Source organism: Gymnodraco acuticeps, unplaced genomic scaffold, assembly GCF_902827175.1.
Source record: "Gymnodraco acuticeps unplaced genomic scaffold, fGymAcu1.1, whole genome shotgun sequence".
Classification (NCBI taxonomy): Eukaryota; Metazoa; Chordata; class Actinopteri; order Perciformes; family Bathydraconidae; genus Gymnodraco; species Gymnodraco acuticeps.
The window spans coordinates 338,575-357,568 of NW_022991632.1; the positions used below are offsets into that span (position 1 = coordinate 338,575).

The 18,994-nt window shown below is 39.1% G+C and overlaps 2 protein-coding genes across 2 annotated transcripts; one reads left to right on the forward strand and one right to left on the reverse strand.

The window, feature by feature from the left end:
- Positions 1 to 43: 43 nt before the first annotated feature.
- avil (advillin) lies at positions 44 to 10,910 on the forward strand. Its single transcript, XM_034198273.1, has 20 exons — positions 44 to 100; positions 379 to 488; positions 822 to 896; positions 1,378 to 1,574; positions 1,648 to 1,756; positions 1,916 to 2,026; positions 3,213 to 3,418; positions 3,524 to 3,602; positions 4,215 to 4,313; positions 4,464 to 4,617; positions 4,735 to 4,835; positions 5,597 to 5,734; positions 5,913 to 6,071; positions 6,169 to 6,348; positions 7,494 to 7,651; positions 7,772 to 7,916; positions 9,348 to 9,536; positions 9,621 to 9,689; positions 9,777 to 9,878; positions 10,076 to 10,910. The coding sequence occupies exons 2-20, from the start codon at positions 429 to 431 to the stop codon at positions 10,187 to 10,189; spliced, it is 2,445 nt and encodes an 814-aa protein (XP_034054164.1). The 5' UTR covers positions 44 to 100; positions 379 to 428; the 3' UTR covers positions 10,190 to 10,910.
- Positions 10,911 to 10,917: 7 nt separating this feature from the next.
- si:ch1073-456m8.1 lies at positions 10,918 to 16,491 on the reverse strand. The gene is made up of 6 exons (XM_034198277.1): positions 16,130 to 16,491; positions 15,788 to 15,862; positions 14,840 to 14,878; positions 14,443 to 14,604; positions 14,198 to 14,281; positions 10,918 to 13,683 (listed from the first exon to the last, which is right to left on the reverse strand). The coding sequence occupies exons 1-6, from the start codon at positions 16,226 to 16,228 to the stop codon at positions 13,189 to 13,191; spliced, it is 954 nt and encodes a 317-aa protein (XP_034054168.1). The 5' UTR covers positions 16,229 to 16,491; the 3' UTR covers positions 10,918 to 13,188.
- Positions 16,492 to 18,994: the final 2,503 nt, after the last annotated feature.

Consider the following 18,994-nt stretch of genomic DNA (forward strand, 5'->3'; position numbering starts at 1 on the left):
AGAGAGGGGAAGAGGATTGAGGGCTTTTGATATCAGATAGAAGATCAGCTGTTGGCACACCATACACGCGACAAGGGAAGTCATCAAACAAGAATACCAGGTATGTTTGATTATATATGAACTATAAGATTTAAACATGATGGCTTGATATTAGTTTGATAGAAATCTAGAGAAAATAGTTTAACATTTGTCTTCTCAAGGAAATTGCATCCTTTAACATTTAATGTTCTTAAAGCAATGCTATAATCTGGTGCAAAGCATTTTATCTCTTTGAGATGTATGTTCTTTTTGTACATGGTCCCTGACAACTAAACAAATACACTAAACTAAGGACCAAAACAGTTAAGTTTTCATAACCATTTCCTCTTCCAATTTCAGAAAACAAAGCATCAAAAGTCTATATTGTCACTCGAGTGCATCCGAGCAACATGGAGTACACATTCAGGGCAGTAACTCGCAGCGCAGGGATTATAATCTGGAGAATTGAGGTAATTTGATTTTATGGTAAATGGTTCAATAGTGACTTTAGTCTAACATTTTTATCAGCAGTCAGGTTTCAAGGGGAAAAAAAGTCTGCTTCTCCGGGAGGAAATGACTAAAACAGCAGTGATGATGTGTAAAAAGTGTGCTGGTCACTTTAGACCTGAAATGTAGTTTTTTCCTCTCTCTCACTGTGTGTGTGCGTGTGTGTGTGTGTGTGTGTGTGTGTGTGTGTGTGTGTGTGTGTGTGTGTGTGTGTGTGTGTGTGTGTGTGTGTGTGTGTGTGTGTGTGTGTGTGTGTGTGTGTGTGTGTGTGTGTGTGTGTGTGTGTGTGCGCACAGAACATGGAGCTGGTACAAATCCCAGAGAAATCGTATGGAAACTTTTACGAGGGTGACTGCTACATACTTCTGTCTGTAAGTCTGAGAAGGTGTGGTTTTAGAAGATATGGCTGCTTGTTTGTTTAGTAAAGACTGCTGTTGTAATTGCAGGCTTTTTACAGGAAGTAGAGACAGATGTGCTTTTAATTAACCACTTTGAAATAGAGTTACTCAATACAAATTACCATAATTGCAATAAACACGGTAAACCATTAGTATATTCTTATTTATTTAGTCTGAATAACTTTGCATTACTTTAAAATAAGGATGCAGTCATAATGTGGGGTGCGGTTTCGTAACAAAAAAAAAGGTTGCTTTTTCTGTGTAATGATAAAATGTAGTATAAATCATAATTAAAAAACACATTTTAATTGTAAACTGGGCTGATTATAGATACTCATTTTTGGCAATGTGATCATATATCCTGCTTAAATGTATATGTATTCTGTTACTAGCCCTGATCATCAGATAACGTCCTGGTCCACACCATGGTCCACACACTGCTCTCTCCCCACAGACTCAGAAGGTAGGCAGCTCTCTCGCTTATGACGTCCATTACTGGATCGGCTGTCAGTCCTCTCAGGATGAACAGGGTGCAGCTGCTATTTACACCGTCCAGCTCGACGAGTTCCTGGGCTCCACTCCGGTCCAGCACCGCGAGGTTCAGAGCCACGAGTCTGATGCCTTCAAGGGCTACTTCAAACAAGGAGTAATGTAAGTCAGACTGCCAGGACAGGAGGCCAATGTTAAAATAGAGTGAAATAAATCTCATCTTCTCTTTGTCTAGCTATAAGAAAGGTGGCGTTGCATCAGGAATGAGGCACACTGAAACCAACAACTACGATGTGAAGAGACTGCTTCATGTCAAAGGGAGGAAAAGAGTGATTGCAAGAGAGGTGGGCAGTTTCATTACAGGGTTGTACATGTCATAGCCTTAAGAATGTGTTGTTCAAATAAACTCATGTGACAGACATTATGCATACATTTCGTCATGAAAAATGATGCAAAGACTAATTCAATGCTGATGTATTGCTCTATGTTTTTATTTGATTCAGGTGGAGATGAGCTGGACGAGCTTCAACCTTGGAGATGTGTTTTTGTTGGACATTGGGAAGACCATTGTTCAGTGGAACGGACCCAAGTGTAACAAACAGGAAATGCTTAAAGTAAGATTTGTTTTTGGGTTCCTGTGTCCACTCTTTGGCGCGGATCCATATCGAAACACAGAAAGATACTGGAGCAGAAAATACACTAAAAGCATTCACTCAATATTTTTACTCTTAAATAAGACAAGATAAAAAGGTATTATCCTTTCACATGAAAAGGTGTCTTGCATTAACAATTAACCAAATAACATCAAGAAACCTCCAGCTACTATCATTAAGAGATGACGATATGCCTTAAACATGACAGAAATGCAGCTCTGTCAACTCATTTGCAGCTATATTTTCCTAAGTACAGGAACAGAGTTGGAATTACGTAGAAAACCATGACTTACTCTTTGAGGTTTTCCTTCCATCATATTTCTGGATATATATGAAACAAGTCTTTTTCCATGCTGGACTCTTCAGATCTAAATACCATCATTACACCAGTATGGAAAGCTCTGGGAGGGTGACGTCAAAGCTTATTTCCTACTTCCTGTTAACAGGCCTGAGGCACTGAATGATGCATTTACTTCAACGCTTTTTAACAGCAAAGCAGTGTGGACTAAAACTTACAGCTAATTTATTCATATTCTAGGTGTTGACATCATTTTGTCAATACCACACACCTTTTTTTCTAAATGTAGCTATTAGTTTACTCTTGGTTTTTGTGCAAATAGTATTACACATAACAGCTAGTGTGACATATACAGGTGGTGATTTAAAATACTACAACATGTAAGAACAGACAAGAACTAGAATATGAACAAAATGTGGCAAAACAAAAAACTAGTAAAATAAATACATTGTTTTAACCAGTTGGTGTTTCTAAGACTGTGAACATAAATAAATAATAATAAAATATATATTGTAATATGAGTAATGTTTTTATATGAAGCCAATATTTAGGTTACGTAGTTATATCATTATAGTGGGATTTAAGAAAAAATGCTACATGTCCAAGAAAAGATGAACGAATAGAAAAGAACAATTCATATTTAATCATCTCAAAATTCTGTATTAAATGTATTTTTAATGGAATCTCACAAGTAAGACAGAAAGTTGACTGATACAATTTTTATTTTTATAAAATTATTGTTTTGTTAGATGTGTTTGGCTATCACAATGGTGTATTGAAAATCCGATATAAAGACAGTTTGAACTCTGAGGTTTCTGCATTGTGTCATTTCTTTGAGTTGTGCTTCAGGGCATGTTGTTGGCCAAGGACATCCGGGACAGAGAGAGAGGAGGCCGGGCGGAGATCCGAGTGATCGAGGGGGACGCAGAGAGCAACTCCCCTCAGAACATGGAGGTCCTGGAGGGCGTTCTGGGCAAAAGAAGCTCCAAGCCGACGGACGGACCTCCAGATGAAACTGCTGACCAGGAACAGAAAGCAAAACTCACTCTTTACCAGTGAGCTGCTCCACCTCTGTGACATCCCGTGTTCCATTCATGCTTTTCATTTTCAGGTAGAGAGTTGGGTCCTTCTTCTTTTTATCTGTTTTCAACTTTGTTTAGGGTGTCAGATGATGATGGAAAGATGAAGGTCACAGAAGCTGCTTCTAGACCTCTGGTTCAGGATCTCCTCAGCCATGAGGTGAGTTTGTCGTCAAATAAAGGATGCAAATGTTATATAATACGGCCACGTCCAGACGGGTGTCACTAGAGCAATAACAATTTGAATGGTTGTACAACAAGGGACAGAGGTTGTCAAAGTGGAAGGCGCCAGACTTTTTAGGGTGGGTGTTAGTGAATGGAATTGAATATGAAATGAAATATTCCATCAGATATCAAATGAGGATGACTTACAATAGCCTAAATGTGTGGGATTTAACAGAGATCTAAGAAATATTATTTTAGGAAGTATTTAAAACTAGAAAGTGCAAAACTAAGCATAGGATACACCTCTTTTATGTATTTGGTGTAGTCTAAACTTACAACAAGCAGCAATATTAGGGCTAATTTGTCTCAATTCTCAGCTGCATTTCAATTAACCTACTTAATCATTATGTTATAGTCATTCAGGAATTTAGTTTAAATCAAAGCAAGTAAACTAGGGGGGGAGGGGGTTAGGAGGCATTTTTCTAAGGTTAGTCTTAGGGGGTCTACGGTGACATTTCACCAAGTCCTGCATAGCTTAGGGCTTTAAACTCTACTGTTTGGACACAAATGATTTTGTCATGAATATTTATTGCAACTATCTGTTTAGGACTGCTTCATCCTGGATCAAGGAGGAACAAAGATCTTTGTATGGAAGGGAAAGAAAGCAAACAAAGCTGAGAGGCAGGTTGCCATGTCCAGAGCTTTGGTGAGTGACGTCCACGTAGATCCTTATCTTCTGTCTGGTTGCTCTTGTATACACTCAGTAATGTAGACACCTAGAATGCAGTATTATTACATAGCCCTGTAATCATTTCTGCTTGATTGTATTTCTTATTAAGTTGTGTGGCTGTTACAGGAGTTCATCAAAGCGAAAAACTACCCTGTGACAACAAATGTGGAGACGGTGAATGACGGGGCGGAGTCAGCTCTGTTTAAGCAGCTGTTCCAGAGGTGGACTGTGAAGGACCAGACTCAAGGTCTGGGAAAAGTGCATACAAGAGGGAAAGTGGGTATGTGTGTTCTTAAATTAACCCAAACACAAGCACAGACTAAAATAACCTATTGCTTTTGATAGATAAACATATCAACTCTAACGTTTTTTAGTTTTTTACCATACTTTGCTTTAGCTCACATCACACAGGAAAAGTTTGACGCCTCTCTGATGCACGCCATGCCAGAGGTCGCTGCACAGGAGCGCATGGTGGACAATGGCTCAGGTGAAGTGGAGGTATCTGTGGCACTTTAATCTTTTGCAAAAACGTATGATTGAATAATGTCAGCTTCATCAGTACAAGGTACAGATGCCCGGAGAGGCCAGTGAGGAAAACCTTTTTCTAAGTCTGATCTGAATTGTTTTCTCTCCTGTGTTTATGATTATGTAAAAATACATAACAATAACATTACTTCACTTCCTCAGACTCAATACATGAACTTGTGTTTGGAGTGCAATGAGAAATTATATTTCAACTGGAAGAAACAATGAATGCTTTTAGTATTGTTTAGGATATTGGATAGTGGTGTACTTCAGTCTCTCATGGCAAAAATAACAGAAAACACTGATCCTGACTATTCCACAACAATGTTTGTTTCACAGCTATGAACGTTTATTTCCCCTAAACTGTTTTACAGATGAGAAACATTTCAAATTAAATATGTTCCTCAACGTTGATAGACTGATAGCCTTTGCTACAAAGTGTAAGCTTATGCTCGTGTTGAAACATTTCAACATTCACTTGAATTATTTACACCTGTGCTTTGGTTAATGACACATGTCAAAATGTGTTCTGTAAGAAAGCTGTAGCCTTGTAGGGCCGCACAACTGTAACATGTCCTCTGGTGGACACCGTATTGAATATAAATTGAGTTTGACATATCTGAGCAAGACAAAATGAATGCTTTGTATTACTTAAGGTTTCTCCCTGTATGTAATAAACATGATCACATCATCGATTGCATCTCTGTGGTAATAAACCTTTGTGATGTGTTCAGATGTGGAGAATTGAAGACCTGGAGCTTGTCCTCGTGGACCCTTCATGGCACGGATACTTTTATGGAGGAGACTGCTACCTGATCCTGTATACCTATCTGGCTAACAACAAGAAGAGTTACCTGCTCTATATGTGGCAGGTGAGAATTTGCTTTAACACCCAATGTCTTACACAATAAAAGTCGTTCCTGATTATACACTGACAATTTATCATTTCTTACAAAGTTCCATACAAGATGGCTGCCCTTTGCTGTCCTTGCATTAAATGTTCCTTTTATTACTGTATCAAATGATGAAAACTACTACTTATTGTTTCAGGGGCTTCATGCGACACAGGATGAAATTGCAGCCTCAGCATTTCAGGCAGTGATCTTGGATCAGAAGTACGGTGACGAGCCAGTCCAAGTCAGAATAACAATGGGAAAGGAACCAAGACACTTTATGGCGATGTTCAAGGGCAAAATGGTCATATATGAGGTACAACTGCATTTCAATTATGTATTTAGATATATATATATATATATATATATAGTTTCTTATTACAATACAGAATAAAACTCTGTTTTGATGTTAGGGCGGCACATCTAGAGAAGGGGGCACTGACCCAGAGCCGCCCATCAGGTTGTTCCAGGTTCACGGTTCTGACCCGTCCAACACCAAAGCCATGGAGCTTACTGCGCTGGCCAGCTCTCTCAACTCCAATGATGTGTTTCTACTAAAGAGCCAATCAGGAATCCACCTGTGGTGTGGAAAGGTAAGAAAAGAGGTGTTTAAAATCATATAACTGATCATTCACCGACATGCAGCAGCAGGGTGACCAAACATTCATGATGATACTTTTCATAACATTTTTTGTTCACATTTGTGTATCTGTAGTTACATAAAGGTAAACATATAACTTGAATGGCACTTTGTGAGTGCACATCTCTGCTAAGGCCAAATACCCTATAGCAATGTTTAAATAATGAAAACATATTTGTAGATCTGCTACAAAATTGAATATGTTCTTTAATGGCGGCTGCTAAACATTCCACCAAGTGTAAGGAACATTAGGTTAGTAGTTTGTCTGTAATCCTGCCTTAAAACACATGACGCTTTCTGAAAACAAAACCACCTTGACAGAGGCAAAGATGCTAAGGCCAAAATGTTACAGTAAAAGTAAAAAATACATTATACGTCTGACGACAGTGTGCCTCCAGCATTGTGCCAACAGTTTGAAGGAGGCCCTTGTGCACAAAGTCAGGTCTGGAACTATAATGCAGACTGTGAGACGGGCCTTATCGCCCAACTCATGCAATCATAAATCCCTGCAGCCAGGTTAAACAATTTATCTGAAAGTCTTAATTCAATGAAGAATGTACTGAAAGTACTTATTGCCTGAGATCGCATGCTGTGGTTTTATTAAATGTGCCAAGTGCTAGGACTGTCTTAGGGAAGAAAGCTTTTAGATGTGCAGCTCCACTAACATGGAACAGTCTGCAAAAAGAATGGAAGTTTACCAAGCTAGTACCACTACATGTTTTTAAAGCTCGGTTGGATGCTACAAAATCAGATGCTGTTGGTACCTGTACATGTGGTTAAATATGTAAATTGTAATCCCTGTACATTTTGCTGTATGATGTCCTTTTGTTGTTCTGTTGTTTATGTTTGTATGTCTTCTTGTGGAACCTACTGCTGCAGGTCTCCCTTGAAAAAGAGATCATTGATCTCAATGGGATTTTACCTGGATAAATAAAGGTTTTGAATTTTTGAATTGAATGTTAGCATAGCTGCAGGTTAATATCCATTGTGTTGAGTGATATAATCTAGAATCACATTTGGTTTTTAATAAAATGTGGATGTCCATATAATGTCAGCCATAAAGTGTATAGATCAAAGTAACCGAGAGTTTGTCACCAGGGATCCAGTGGAGACGAGAGAGCCATGGCTAAGGAGGTGAGCTCTGTGATTGGCCAGAAGTCAAAACAAGGCTCTGAGGAGATTGTGGCAGAGGGTCAGGAGCCCTTTGAATTCTGGGAGTTGCTTGGAGGGAAAGCTCCCTATGCTAATGACAAGAGGTGATGATGACACAAATACAGTACTGATATTTGCAAATGGACTAATGAAGACATTGGGGTGAAAAGCTTATTTTCTATGATATGACTTATATAAATATATGACAATATGATTTATTGTAGATTACAGCAGAGCGTTTTAGACCAACAGCCGCGCCTGTTTGAATGCTCCAATAAGACGGGACGCTTCATCGTGACTGAAGTGACCCAGTTCACGCAGGATGACCTCAACGAGGACGATGTCATGCTGTTGGACACATGGGACCAGGTGTGAGGCGACACTGTTCATGGCGGGGAAACTGACTTCATTTAGTGCCAATGTACTGTAGGCATTAATCATGCAGCTTCCTAGTACAAAGAGTTCCTCCCAAAGAAACATATATTCATGATGTTTTCTAAGAAATTTCCTTACATTTTAGACAAAACCCTGTTAACGGTCAAAGTTATCTCCTTTGTTAAACGTCCTCCTATATGGAGGAGGACTTTAAAGAGCCTTAATAGTTTCTTAAGCAGAGAAGAAAATGACGGAAAGACAAATAGCTCAACTAATTAATTAATGGTAGAAACTAAAGCCACTACCAGCATGATAACTAATCATAAGCAAGTTAATATAACTCAACATGTGAATAGGCTACAGCGCAGCCTTTGTTTTCAAACATTTTGAAGGCCACTGTTAAGTATGCCTTACAATTTAGTCAACAGTTGTTTGTAACTTGAAATAGTGTTCATAATTACACATTGTACTAATAGACCCTAAAGTCTATGATATGGCTGTTGATCAATGAATCCCATTTTTGTTTATAACAGATACATGTGTGTTATTGCTATAGCAACAGGGCCCTTGCTCAGAGACATTTTCCATAACCACTCCTGAGTAGGGTTGGGAACCGAAACTCGGTTCCAGATGAGAACCGATAAGAAAATGCCGGGTACCGGGTACCCGTACAAAATACACCTTTTCGGTTCTGCTTAACGGTTCCTAAACGCGGTAGACCCTGTATTCCAGCGGGTCCGTCTGTACCGCGGCGCCGCGGTGACCCGGTGGAATACAGGGCGGACCTGGAGAATCACAGAACGGCCGGTCGTCAGCGGGCCGTTGACGGCCGGCTCGGTACGCTGATGGCCGGCACCGCCCTTAATTTTTTTAAACGGCATCATGTAAGTTGCGCTGACAGGCGACAGAGGTCCACAGTTGCCCCGCAGCGAGGCTCCCCCCGCCCTCCCGTAGACAGTTCACGAGCTCAGTCACTTCATAACACCAAAGATGGGTCGCGGTAAACGCTCTGAAGTGAGGCTCCACTACACTAAAAAATAAAAGACAATTGGGCACAGTGTTAATAGCTTGCCACAGGCATAGCTCAGTTAAAATAAAGCACAGCTATTGTGCAATACATTTGTATTGCATGTATATTTTTTATTTGTAACAATTTCAGTTAAAGCTGAAAAGAATAAAGATATTTTTGTTATCTAAACGTTTGACCTCTTTCTTTTACAATTTTGGAATCGAAACGGGGAATCGATAAGAACCGGAATCGATAAGCAGAACCGGAATCGGAATCGGAATCGATAAATTTCAAACGATACCCATCCCTACTCCTGAGTTAGGAGTCCGTGCTGCAACGTATGCCCCCCTAAGGTTGTTTTGTGCAATACTACTTAGGGAAATATAATATGTGCCTTTGCTCATCGTTGGTCTCAGGTGATTCTCTGGATCGGTAAAGAAGCCAATGAGGTGGAGCGTAAAGAAGCAGTGGTGACCAGCAGAGAGTACCTGCGCACACACCCCGGCGCCAGAGACCCAGACACCCCCATCGTCCTGATCAAGCAGGGCTTTGAGCCGCCCACCTTCACTGGGTGGTTCACAGCCTGGGACCCCTCCAAGTGGAGTGTGAGTGGTTCTGAACTGAAATGAAGCATCATAAATGTATGAGTTAAAAAAACATACACTTAACATCAAATATCTTTCTTTTAGGGAGGAAAGAGCTATGAGGAGTTGAAGAAGGAGTTGGGAGATGAAGTATCACCTGTTAGCGTTGCATTGGTATGTACAATTTCTATCTACCACCATCTGAATGTATGACTGCAATTCATCTGTTAACCCTAACCTGAACCTTACTGTGAGTTTTAGGAGCAGAACTGTGTGGAAAGTGAGAAAAGCTTTCCACCTGACGACTTGGTCAACAAGCTCACCAATGAGCTGCCCGAAGGTGTTGACCCAACCCAGAAAGAGGTGTGTGTGTGTGTGTGTGTGTGTGATAATAAAACCTTTAAGGGCCTTTTTCTTACAAAAAAAAGCAACTGCAATGTTTATTTATTATTATATAAAGCACAAATGTACTCTTTAATAACAAAAGGTAATTTATGTCTGAGGCCTTTGCACCATAGACTGTTTGTGAGATGTAAACATGTACCTTGTTGCTTTTTCAGAAATACCTGTCCGACTCTGACTTCAACAACATTTTTGGGATTAACAAAGATGACTTTGCCAGCATGCCACAGTGGAAACAACTGAAAATGAAGAAAGAAGTGGGGATGTTTTGATCAGATTCATATCTGTTTTGTGTCAGCCCCTCCTTATCTATAACTAGCAACGTTCCACTTTAGCTCAATCTGATTTCCGATTAAATGTAATGCATATATTCATCTTTTTATATTGTAATTGATTGTTCCAAATCAATGTAATACAATCTTCAGTACTTAATTGTATCCTGTGTTGATGTTGTACAATCAACAGATGAATTATTTGTGATATTAATCAACTGTGTTGCTTATTTATCTGTGTGTTACTGAAAACCTATAAGAAGAATTTCAGTACTGATGAAAACACAAGATAAGATAGCATTTAGACATAAAAACAACTCATTTAAATGTGGTTTACTTTTTTTTTAAAAACAGATACAGCTAAGAACCTGAATAGTAAAAACGGAACTAAATGGAATATGTTAACAGGTTTAAATTATCAACATCACCTAATAAAAAAAAAATGCTATCAATTGTATTAAATATGAGTTTCCCACTTAACAAATCAAATGTAAGGAGGCTCTGACTCCTACATGTGATAAAGGTCTGCTCTGCCATCTATTGGACAAACGTCCGGCGTACACAATTCAGAGATCAAAATAAAAACTTAATTTAAAAAGTGACTTCCAACATGATGTGAATGTTTATCACTGCTGATAAGCTTGTGACTTGTGTTGGAAAATAACAGTGAAAATGTGTGATCCAATTATCATGTCAAGAATATGGAAGTAAAAATAAATCAGCATCAGCATTGTTCACCTTTTTTATTTTGACATGTCTCAAATGTGATTTCCAATACAAGTATACGTTGTTGTAACTTACTGATACATTTGAACTTTAAATACAAAGCTCAGGACAACAATATATAGAGCAATAAAATGCACCAAATTACAGTAAGAACATTTCTTTTGGACCAATGTGATTACTCGAGAAATTGTCACCAAAAGAGTCGGTTTGCCTACAATGCTGAACAGGAGATTAAGTTCATTATAAAAGAGGATTGATCAGATTTAAAGTCAAAGTAACTTCACTTTACTGGTTTATTACAACAAACCAAGTCCTTTGACCTAGACACAAATCATGACATAAAAGGAATTGATGACAAAAACAACAAATGATTATGTGTTCATGTTGACCTGATGAAGAACTGACTAGTGCCACCACACAGCACTACAGTAACACCTGACTCCCATCTGAAACAGATGTTTGTGCATCATGGCCGCCAACATAACCGGTAATCAAGTATTCTCATGTGAGCCAGCATTATGTGATAAGACTTTGTGATGAAAGTAGTACAAAAGATTAAATACAAATATTACAAACCCACAAAATGATAAGCAGCTAAATTCTGCAAACATTCGACCCCTTTTTAAAATGACAGTACAAATGTTGTTCCACTCGTGTTCTTCTTGTAACCGCATCAGATATGAAAATTGTGATTTTATTAAATTAGTAGTGTCATGTCGTTTTCTCTCCCTTTAAGTAAACAATTAGTTAATTTAGCCTTTCACCTTAGAAACTAAGAAATGACGAAGAGATACATTTGCAACAACACAAAGGTCCCTTCAAAATCTTTGCAGTATAAACCTTGGATCAAAGTATGATTTAATATATGTGTACTGCGTGCAAAAGTACTAATAAATGACGGATCAATTCATGTGCAGTTTGGAAATCGATATACATTCTTAGGTGCGCATGCACACTATCACAAATGAGGTGAAAGGGTCCACTTTGATTTAAGCTTTTAAGGAATGTAACATCACATAAAAAAAAAAAATTGCGATTAAATACAAGGTGTTTACAGCAATCAGACATACAAAGAGACTAGTTTTCAGCACGTTTCACTGCATATGTGCAAGTACAGTGTAACCATGCAGGCAGCCTGCCGCAGGTCAGCTGATCACTTCTCGCTGACAGGTTTCGTTGTTAAGGGAATGTTGCTTTAATGTAATCGGACACATTTATGCCTCAAGAACTTAAGAAAGTGCAAATGCAGCCAAATCAATTTCCCTCATTTCAACGTAAAAACAGGAAAAAGGGAAGTTTATATAAAAGATAAAAAAATACATCTTCTTTTAAAGATTAGCAAGGCAGCAAAAAGATGGCATTTTCCCTTACTTTAATTTGTATCGTATTAACCCTTCCAACAACTGCCTTGGATTACCTGTCGCCGCTCTTAGCTTCCAAAAATCGATAAACATGTCCTACACTTTCTTTACAGTGAGCTCTGCAGCTGGGGACAGTAACAACACATATCTTTACATGCATTGACGCGTGTGTCTTAAATGTCTCTCCAACTGGAATTACAAATGTGATGAACATGAACTGTCCCTGTCCAGTTCCTCAGAGCTCACTGTTTGTCTACAGGTAAATCCTGATGTTGTGTCCTGGCAGCTGTTAGTATACAACAAAGCTTATTTAAAGATTAAAAGAGGTAAAAGGTCAAAGCAGCATGGACTTTGTTTCCATGTCTATCAATGTATAACAAAGAAAAGTTAAGACGGATATTAAAAATAAACTATTGGCAGATAGTATTAAGTAGTCATTAGTGGAGCTGGAGAAACACCCGAGCCCTGAGTTGTTTTGTTGTGAATTTAAACGTACAGTGTATTACAACTAGGGCTGCCATTAACCATTATTCTCATTATCAATTAAGCTAAGGATGAATTCATTATCAAGTTGTAAAATTACAAAAACTAGTGGAAAACTACCTTTTCGTCTTTGGTGACGTTTTCAAACTCCCAAGATATCGCTTTGACATTTTAGAATGTGAAACTAGCACTCGTTTTAGCAAAATGTCTGCCTGAGACAATTAATAGATTGTCTAATTAGTTACAGATACATTTTCTATCGATCAACTAGTTAGTTCTAACTTTTGAGGTACGTTTTAACCTCGAGGTTATCAAAGAACAAAACTATCGATGTTGGTAACTTTCAAATCAAAGAGCTCTTGAATCGCACCAAATGATTAATAATCAATAACCTTTGACCTTTTGCCCAGTAGTAGTAGATGAAACAGATTAAGACACAACGCAAGCTTCAGGGTTTTTGGGGTCTTGGGGATCCCCATTGACCGGAGCGTTGTTAGGAGAACTCTTTTCTGAATCGTGAGGCAGATCCAATTCGCCCTCCTCACCCGGAAACTCCCTGTCCTGCTCTGGAGTCTCGGCAGATGCATCCTCGTAGGCACTTGTGCTGTCGGAGTCTCTTCCTTCCTCCAACCCGTTTTCGCAAGACCTCAGCAGGACCCCGTCTGCGAACGGGTTGTCCACTGCGAGAGAGGGCATGTGGCCCAGGGGCTTATGGATACGCAGCTTCATCAGAAGGCTCTCTTCCTCTTTCCCGTCGCACTCTACCACTTCCTCTGACACACTAGCTCTGGTTTCACACAGCGACGAGTCTTTCATCAACTCCTTTGAATCATTTTTCACTTCTTCACCTTGTCTTGTTATCTGGTCCACCTCGTCCAAACCTTCATGTGTGTTTTCTGGAGCAGATGGCTTGTTATTCCTCTCCTGCAAACGCACATTTAATTGGACATTAAATTAAGATTCTTTGAGTTAAAACTAAATATGGTTCTATTTGCTATTTCTTATCAATATGGCAGCAAAGAAAAGCCATTCATTTCTCAGTTTATAGGCGACTAAATACATGATTGTGAAATGTTATCTCTACTGGATACTGGATGTGAAAAACCAACATCACTGCTAAATCATTTCAGATTTATTTTCGTCATGGTAAATATATTTTTGTATGATCAAGTTTAATACTGCATGACTTTAGTGTACCTTTACAGTACTTCATGCACTGCCATACAGTCAGTAACTTGTACAAGTTGGTAGGAAAAGGGGATTACTATAAGATATCTACGGGGAATAAAAACATGCACCATTCTCCCTTTTTTGTGTTAAATAAGAAATGATCTAACTCCAAAAAAACTGTAACATAACAAGTTCCATAAGACTTCAGATATTTACATTCAGAAACCTTGTGCTACTGTAAAGTTTGCAACATTAATTGTCCCATTACCTCTTTTAGTCTCTCCACCTCTTGCATCAGAGAGCTGACCGTGCTCTCCAGTTTCCTCTTGGCCTCCCTTTCTCGTCCCAACACCTAAAAATCGAGGGAAAACGCTTTTAGATCTGATACAAGGAACACAAAATAAACGTCTCATTAGATAGGATAGGATAGGGTGGAGCCATATATATTTTTGTTGTAGTCAAATGTTTTAATTGTTTTGAAGCTAAGCAACGTTTCAGAGTTATTGAGCGTACCGAACTAGCCTCCCCAGCCTCCCTGTGGGCCTCAGCCAGCAGCTCCTCCACACCCTCCAGCGTGTCCTGCAGGACGTCCACCTGGAACAACAGAGTCTCTCTCTCCACCTCCAGCCCACGCAGCTCCTGCACCACCTCGTCATAGCTGGCCTGCAGCTCCAGCTACACCACAGACACACATACAGATCAGTGTGGGCAACATTAGGGAACAAATGCCAGTCAGTGGGTGGACAAGTGTTTAATGAGCTCTCATAGCTATCAGTGGGAGGAATCCTCTGGAAGCACGACAATCCCTCAATGTGTAACGGAAAAGGCATCACTGATCTAATAAACCTGATAGCACTTTACTTGAAATAGTAATATTGAAATAAATATACAAACAGTAAGAAATACACACCATTTCTGGGAGTCCCATGTAGATGTCCTGGTCCGAGTGCTGAAAGGAAAACAAACTATTTAAAAATAGTTCATTTGTAAACAATGTTTTTATATTAAATTCATTAAATGCATGCATGATCTCAAAAAGACCATATAGGATTTTCTCTTTTGCTCCTCTAGTTTACACATACAAACTATAATATGACCCGAACAATAAATAACAAAACAATTGTGGCAACGTTTAAAGCTATCAGTCTGTTTTAAGTGCACTAACACTCTAACATTGCCTACCCTTTGTTCTATCTTTGTGTAGTTCATTTTCTAGTGTAACATAATCTGACAATTTATCACTGAAAAAGCAGCTATCAAAAGTTGTGACCTCTAAATACTGCCCTGCACCATGTTAGATAACAGCTCTCAAAAGTCAACATGGGATTAAGTATGATACAAATAAAAAAACATTAGCAATATAACTGACATTTCTATTCAGGTCATGCAACGTGATGGTGGACAGAATTTAGTGTAACAGCAGCTTTATATCCATCAAACTCATTGTCATCGATAATAGTTTACATCAGTACTGTAAATGTATAAAACAGAAAAGAATGCCAAACTGAAAGACAACATTATCTTCAATGTTCAAGGACAATATTAAACTGATTTAAGCTGTCAGTTAAAATGTAATAAAGCCAAATTACCAACATCCCTCTGAAATGTAGTGGAGTAAGGCATAAAGTATAACAAATAAAGATTATTAAAGTACTTCAAAACTGCACTTTAGCACAGTATTTACATTTTAAATATACTAAGTGACTTACATGTATTTATCATTAGATTGCAATGCGAATGACACATGAGTCATACACTGTAGAAATCCAGGACAATGAAAGTGATTGCAGCTAGAGATCAATACACTATTTAACTCGAGGTGTTTTGATCCCCTCTTCATGTGATACCGGGCTCCTACCTGGCTGTCGGTTCTCCTCTTCAGGGTGCCTGCTCGGCTGTCGCTTCGTGTCAGACGCCTGGAGGAACTCTCGGTCTGAAAGAAAGGCGAACACACCTTAAGTCGGAGGAAGAGCCTAGCATCACAACGTTAGTCAGAACCACCACAAGCTAATGTTAGCTAAGGAAGTGAAGTAAAGCTGGAGGCCTGACGGTTTATTGATGCCGTTGGTTAGACGTCAGGGTTAAACCGATAATTAAATAGATTCAAAACGTTGTTAACGGTATATGTTTTTTAAAAGTAAACTGACTGTCTAAACACTAGCTCTGAACAAAATTCGGTATCGTCGCCGTGATTTCTCACCTCTTTTATAATGCTGCGGAGAGACTCATCTTCGCTCAATCCCCGCGATATTGTCCGTTTCCTTGGCGAACCATTGCTTTCCAGCGTGACTGAATGCATTTTTTTGTATGTTTTAGATGAGGTTTACGTAAGAAACACCTCCGAGCTCTCTGTGGGTGAAGAGGTGTTTTGTTGTTTCCTACGCAGCAGCAGCAGTGAGTGAACTGCCGACGCCCAGGCCGTGATCTACGGAGAGCCGCGGGGACCAAACTCCGTTAAACACAACGCCCTCACTCCGCCCACGGAGGAGTCAAAGGTTAGGGTTTTATAACTGTGGGCCGGTGTTATGCCGTAGGTTGAAGCCTTGCCGTGGATTGAAGCCCTGTTCGCGGGGACGCGCAAAGGTGACGTCATCGCCTGTATTGAGCGTTCACCGTTTTTTCACCCTTTTCAAAGCTTTTTTCTCTCTTTTGAATGATATATCAGATTAAACAGCAAACGGCTGAATAAATAATGTGCATATAATTGCGAGGAGGCTGGTTTTAAGGACACGTTTTTCAGATCTGTCACAATCTTCGTATTGGAATAAACTTCCGTTTTTGAGTGTATAGTCCCACTCTGTTATATTCCTCCTTCCTACAGAACAGACAATGACAGGATAATATGTGATTTGTCAATAGTCCTATTTCTTAAAACCTTCTCTGTTGTTTAAGTGTCTGATAACCACGAATAGTAAGCAATGATATAACAGTAATGATATCACATGATCATGTCAGACACTGTGTTATTTTCAATCAAGCCTAAAAGATAATGTGTTCAAACTGGCTTCACTCACTTTAATTGCTCCTTTGAATATCATTTTTATATATCCCTACTCAACACATGTTTGTATTGTAATGCCACTCATATTTTTTTTAATTTGTATTTTAAGGTGACATTGAATGCTTTGAAAGGTGCCCTAAAATAAAGTGTATTATTGGTGTCAATAGGGAAGATCTGCACTGTTCTCTACATAACATGTTCAGAGCAGGTATTTCTCCTGCCGGATTTGGAACCCCCCCCATATCTTTCTCCAGGATAGTCACAGACTCACCAAAATCACACTGGTGCTTGCTGTTCCCCTCTAGTTTGTGCTCACCAAAGCATTTTACTCGGGGCCTAGCATTTTACTAGAGGGGAACAGCAAGCACCAGTGTGATTTTGGTGAGTCTGTGACTATCCTGGCCAAAATTACAGGGGGCGCTTCAAAATCCGGCAGCTCTAGCAACTGCACTGCCGGATATGGAAGCCCCTCTTTATTTTTTCACCTGCAGGGCCCAGAGTGAAATGCTTTTGTGAGCACAAACTAGAGGGGAACAGCAAGCACCAGTGTGATTTTGGTGAGTCTGTGACTATCCTGGAGAAAGATATGGGGGGGTTCCAAATCCGGCAGGAGAAATACCTGCTCTGAACATGTTATGTAGAGAACAGTGCAGATCTTCCCTATTGACACCAATAATACACTTTATTTTAGGGCACCTTTCAAAGCATTCAATGTCACCTTAAAATACAATTAAAAAAAAATATATGAGTGGCATTACAATACAAACATGTGTTGAGTAGGGATATATACAAATGATATTCAAAGGAGCAATTAAAGTGAGTGAAGCCAGTTTGAACACATTATCTTTTAGGCTTGATTGAAAATAACACAGTGTCTGACATGATCATGTGATATCATTACTGTTATATCATTGCTTACTATTCGTGGTTATCAGACACTTAAACAACAGAGAAGGTTTTAAGAAATAGGACTATTGACAAATCACATATTATCCTGTCATTGTCTGTTCTGTAGGAAGGAGGAATATAACAGAGTGGGACTGCACTCAAAAACGGAAGTTTGTTCCAATACGAAGATTGTGACTATCTGAAAAGTGTCCTTAAAACGAGCCTCCTCGCAATTGTATGCACATTATTTATTCAGCCGTTTGCTGTTTAATCTGATGGGAAATATATCATTCAAAAGAGAGAGAAAAGCTTTTTAAACTAGACGAACGCTCAATACAGGCGATGACGTCACGTTTGCGCGTCCCCGCGAACAGGGCTTCAATCTACGGCACAACATTTTAACATAAACATTTTAATGTAAATTGTTTGATTTGAGGTCATCTCAGTTACCGTGGCGCTTGTCAAGTCGTGAAATAATTGATGACAACAAGGCTAATCTGTTTTCAGGTGAGCTTGATGGTGTATTAGTCTAGGTGTAATTTGTACAAACTTGAAGTAGCCTAGTATAGATGAGGGAAGTGTGCATGGTTACAATAACAATACAAAAACTAATCTTCTTTTGTGCTAATCCTCATACATTTATAGTGTTATCAAAATCAAGTTGGACAGCCAAGCACTGCTCATACCCTGGACCCACCCCCAAAGATACCCAAGGCTGAAGATAAGATAAGATAGGCCTATAACTTTTAAACCTATTACTTTACTTTTCACCTATCTTATTGTTTTTGTGAAATAGTGAACAGTTTGATCGTAGCTAACAGTTAGACACAACTATGTGAAATAATATCGCTTGTAGGTGGAACAGAGACGTCTTATCTGTAGCAAGGGGCCCCAACACACACTACTTTTTTTGGGTGCACAACAACAGATACATTGAACTACTCTTTCAAACACACGCTAAGGGCAGTTGGGTCTACAAGAAACAGCTAGGCCTACTTAACCTCACAATTTCTACCACACAATTGCAGTACAAATGTATTTGTTATCTTTGCCATTCCTTTTGTAAAACAAGTGTCACCATCTATATCACAAAAGCAAGTTCGATAGCCACGCCATTATGCATGCCAATGCAACCAATATTGAAAAGATAAATTCCCAACGGTTTAAGAGTACATA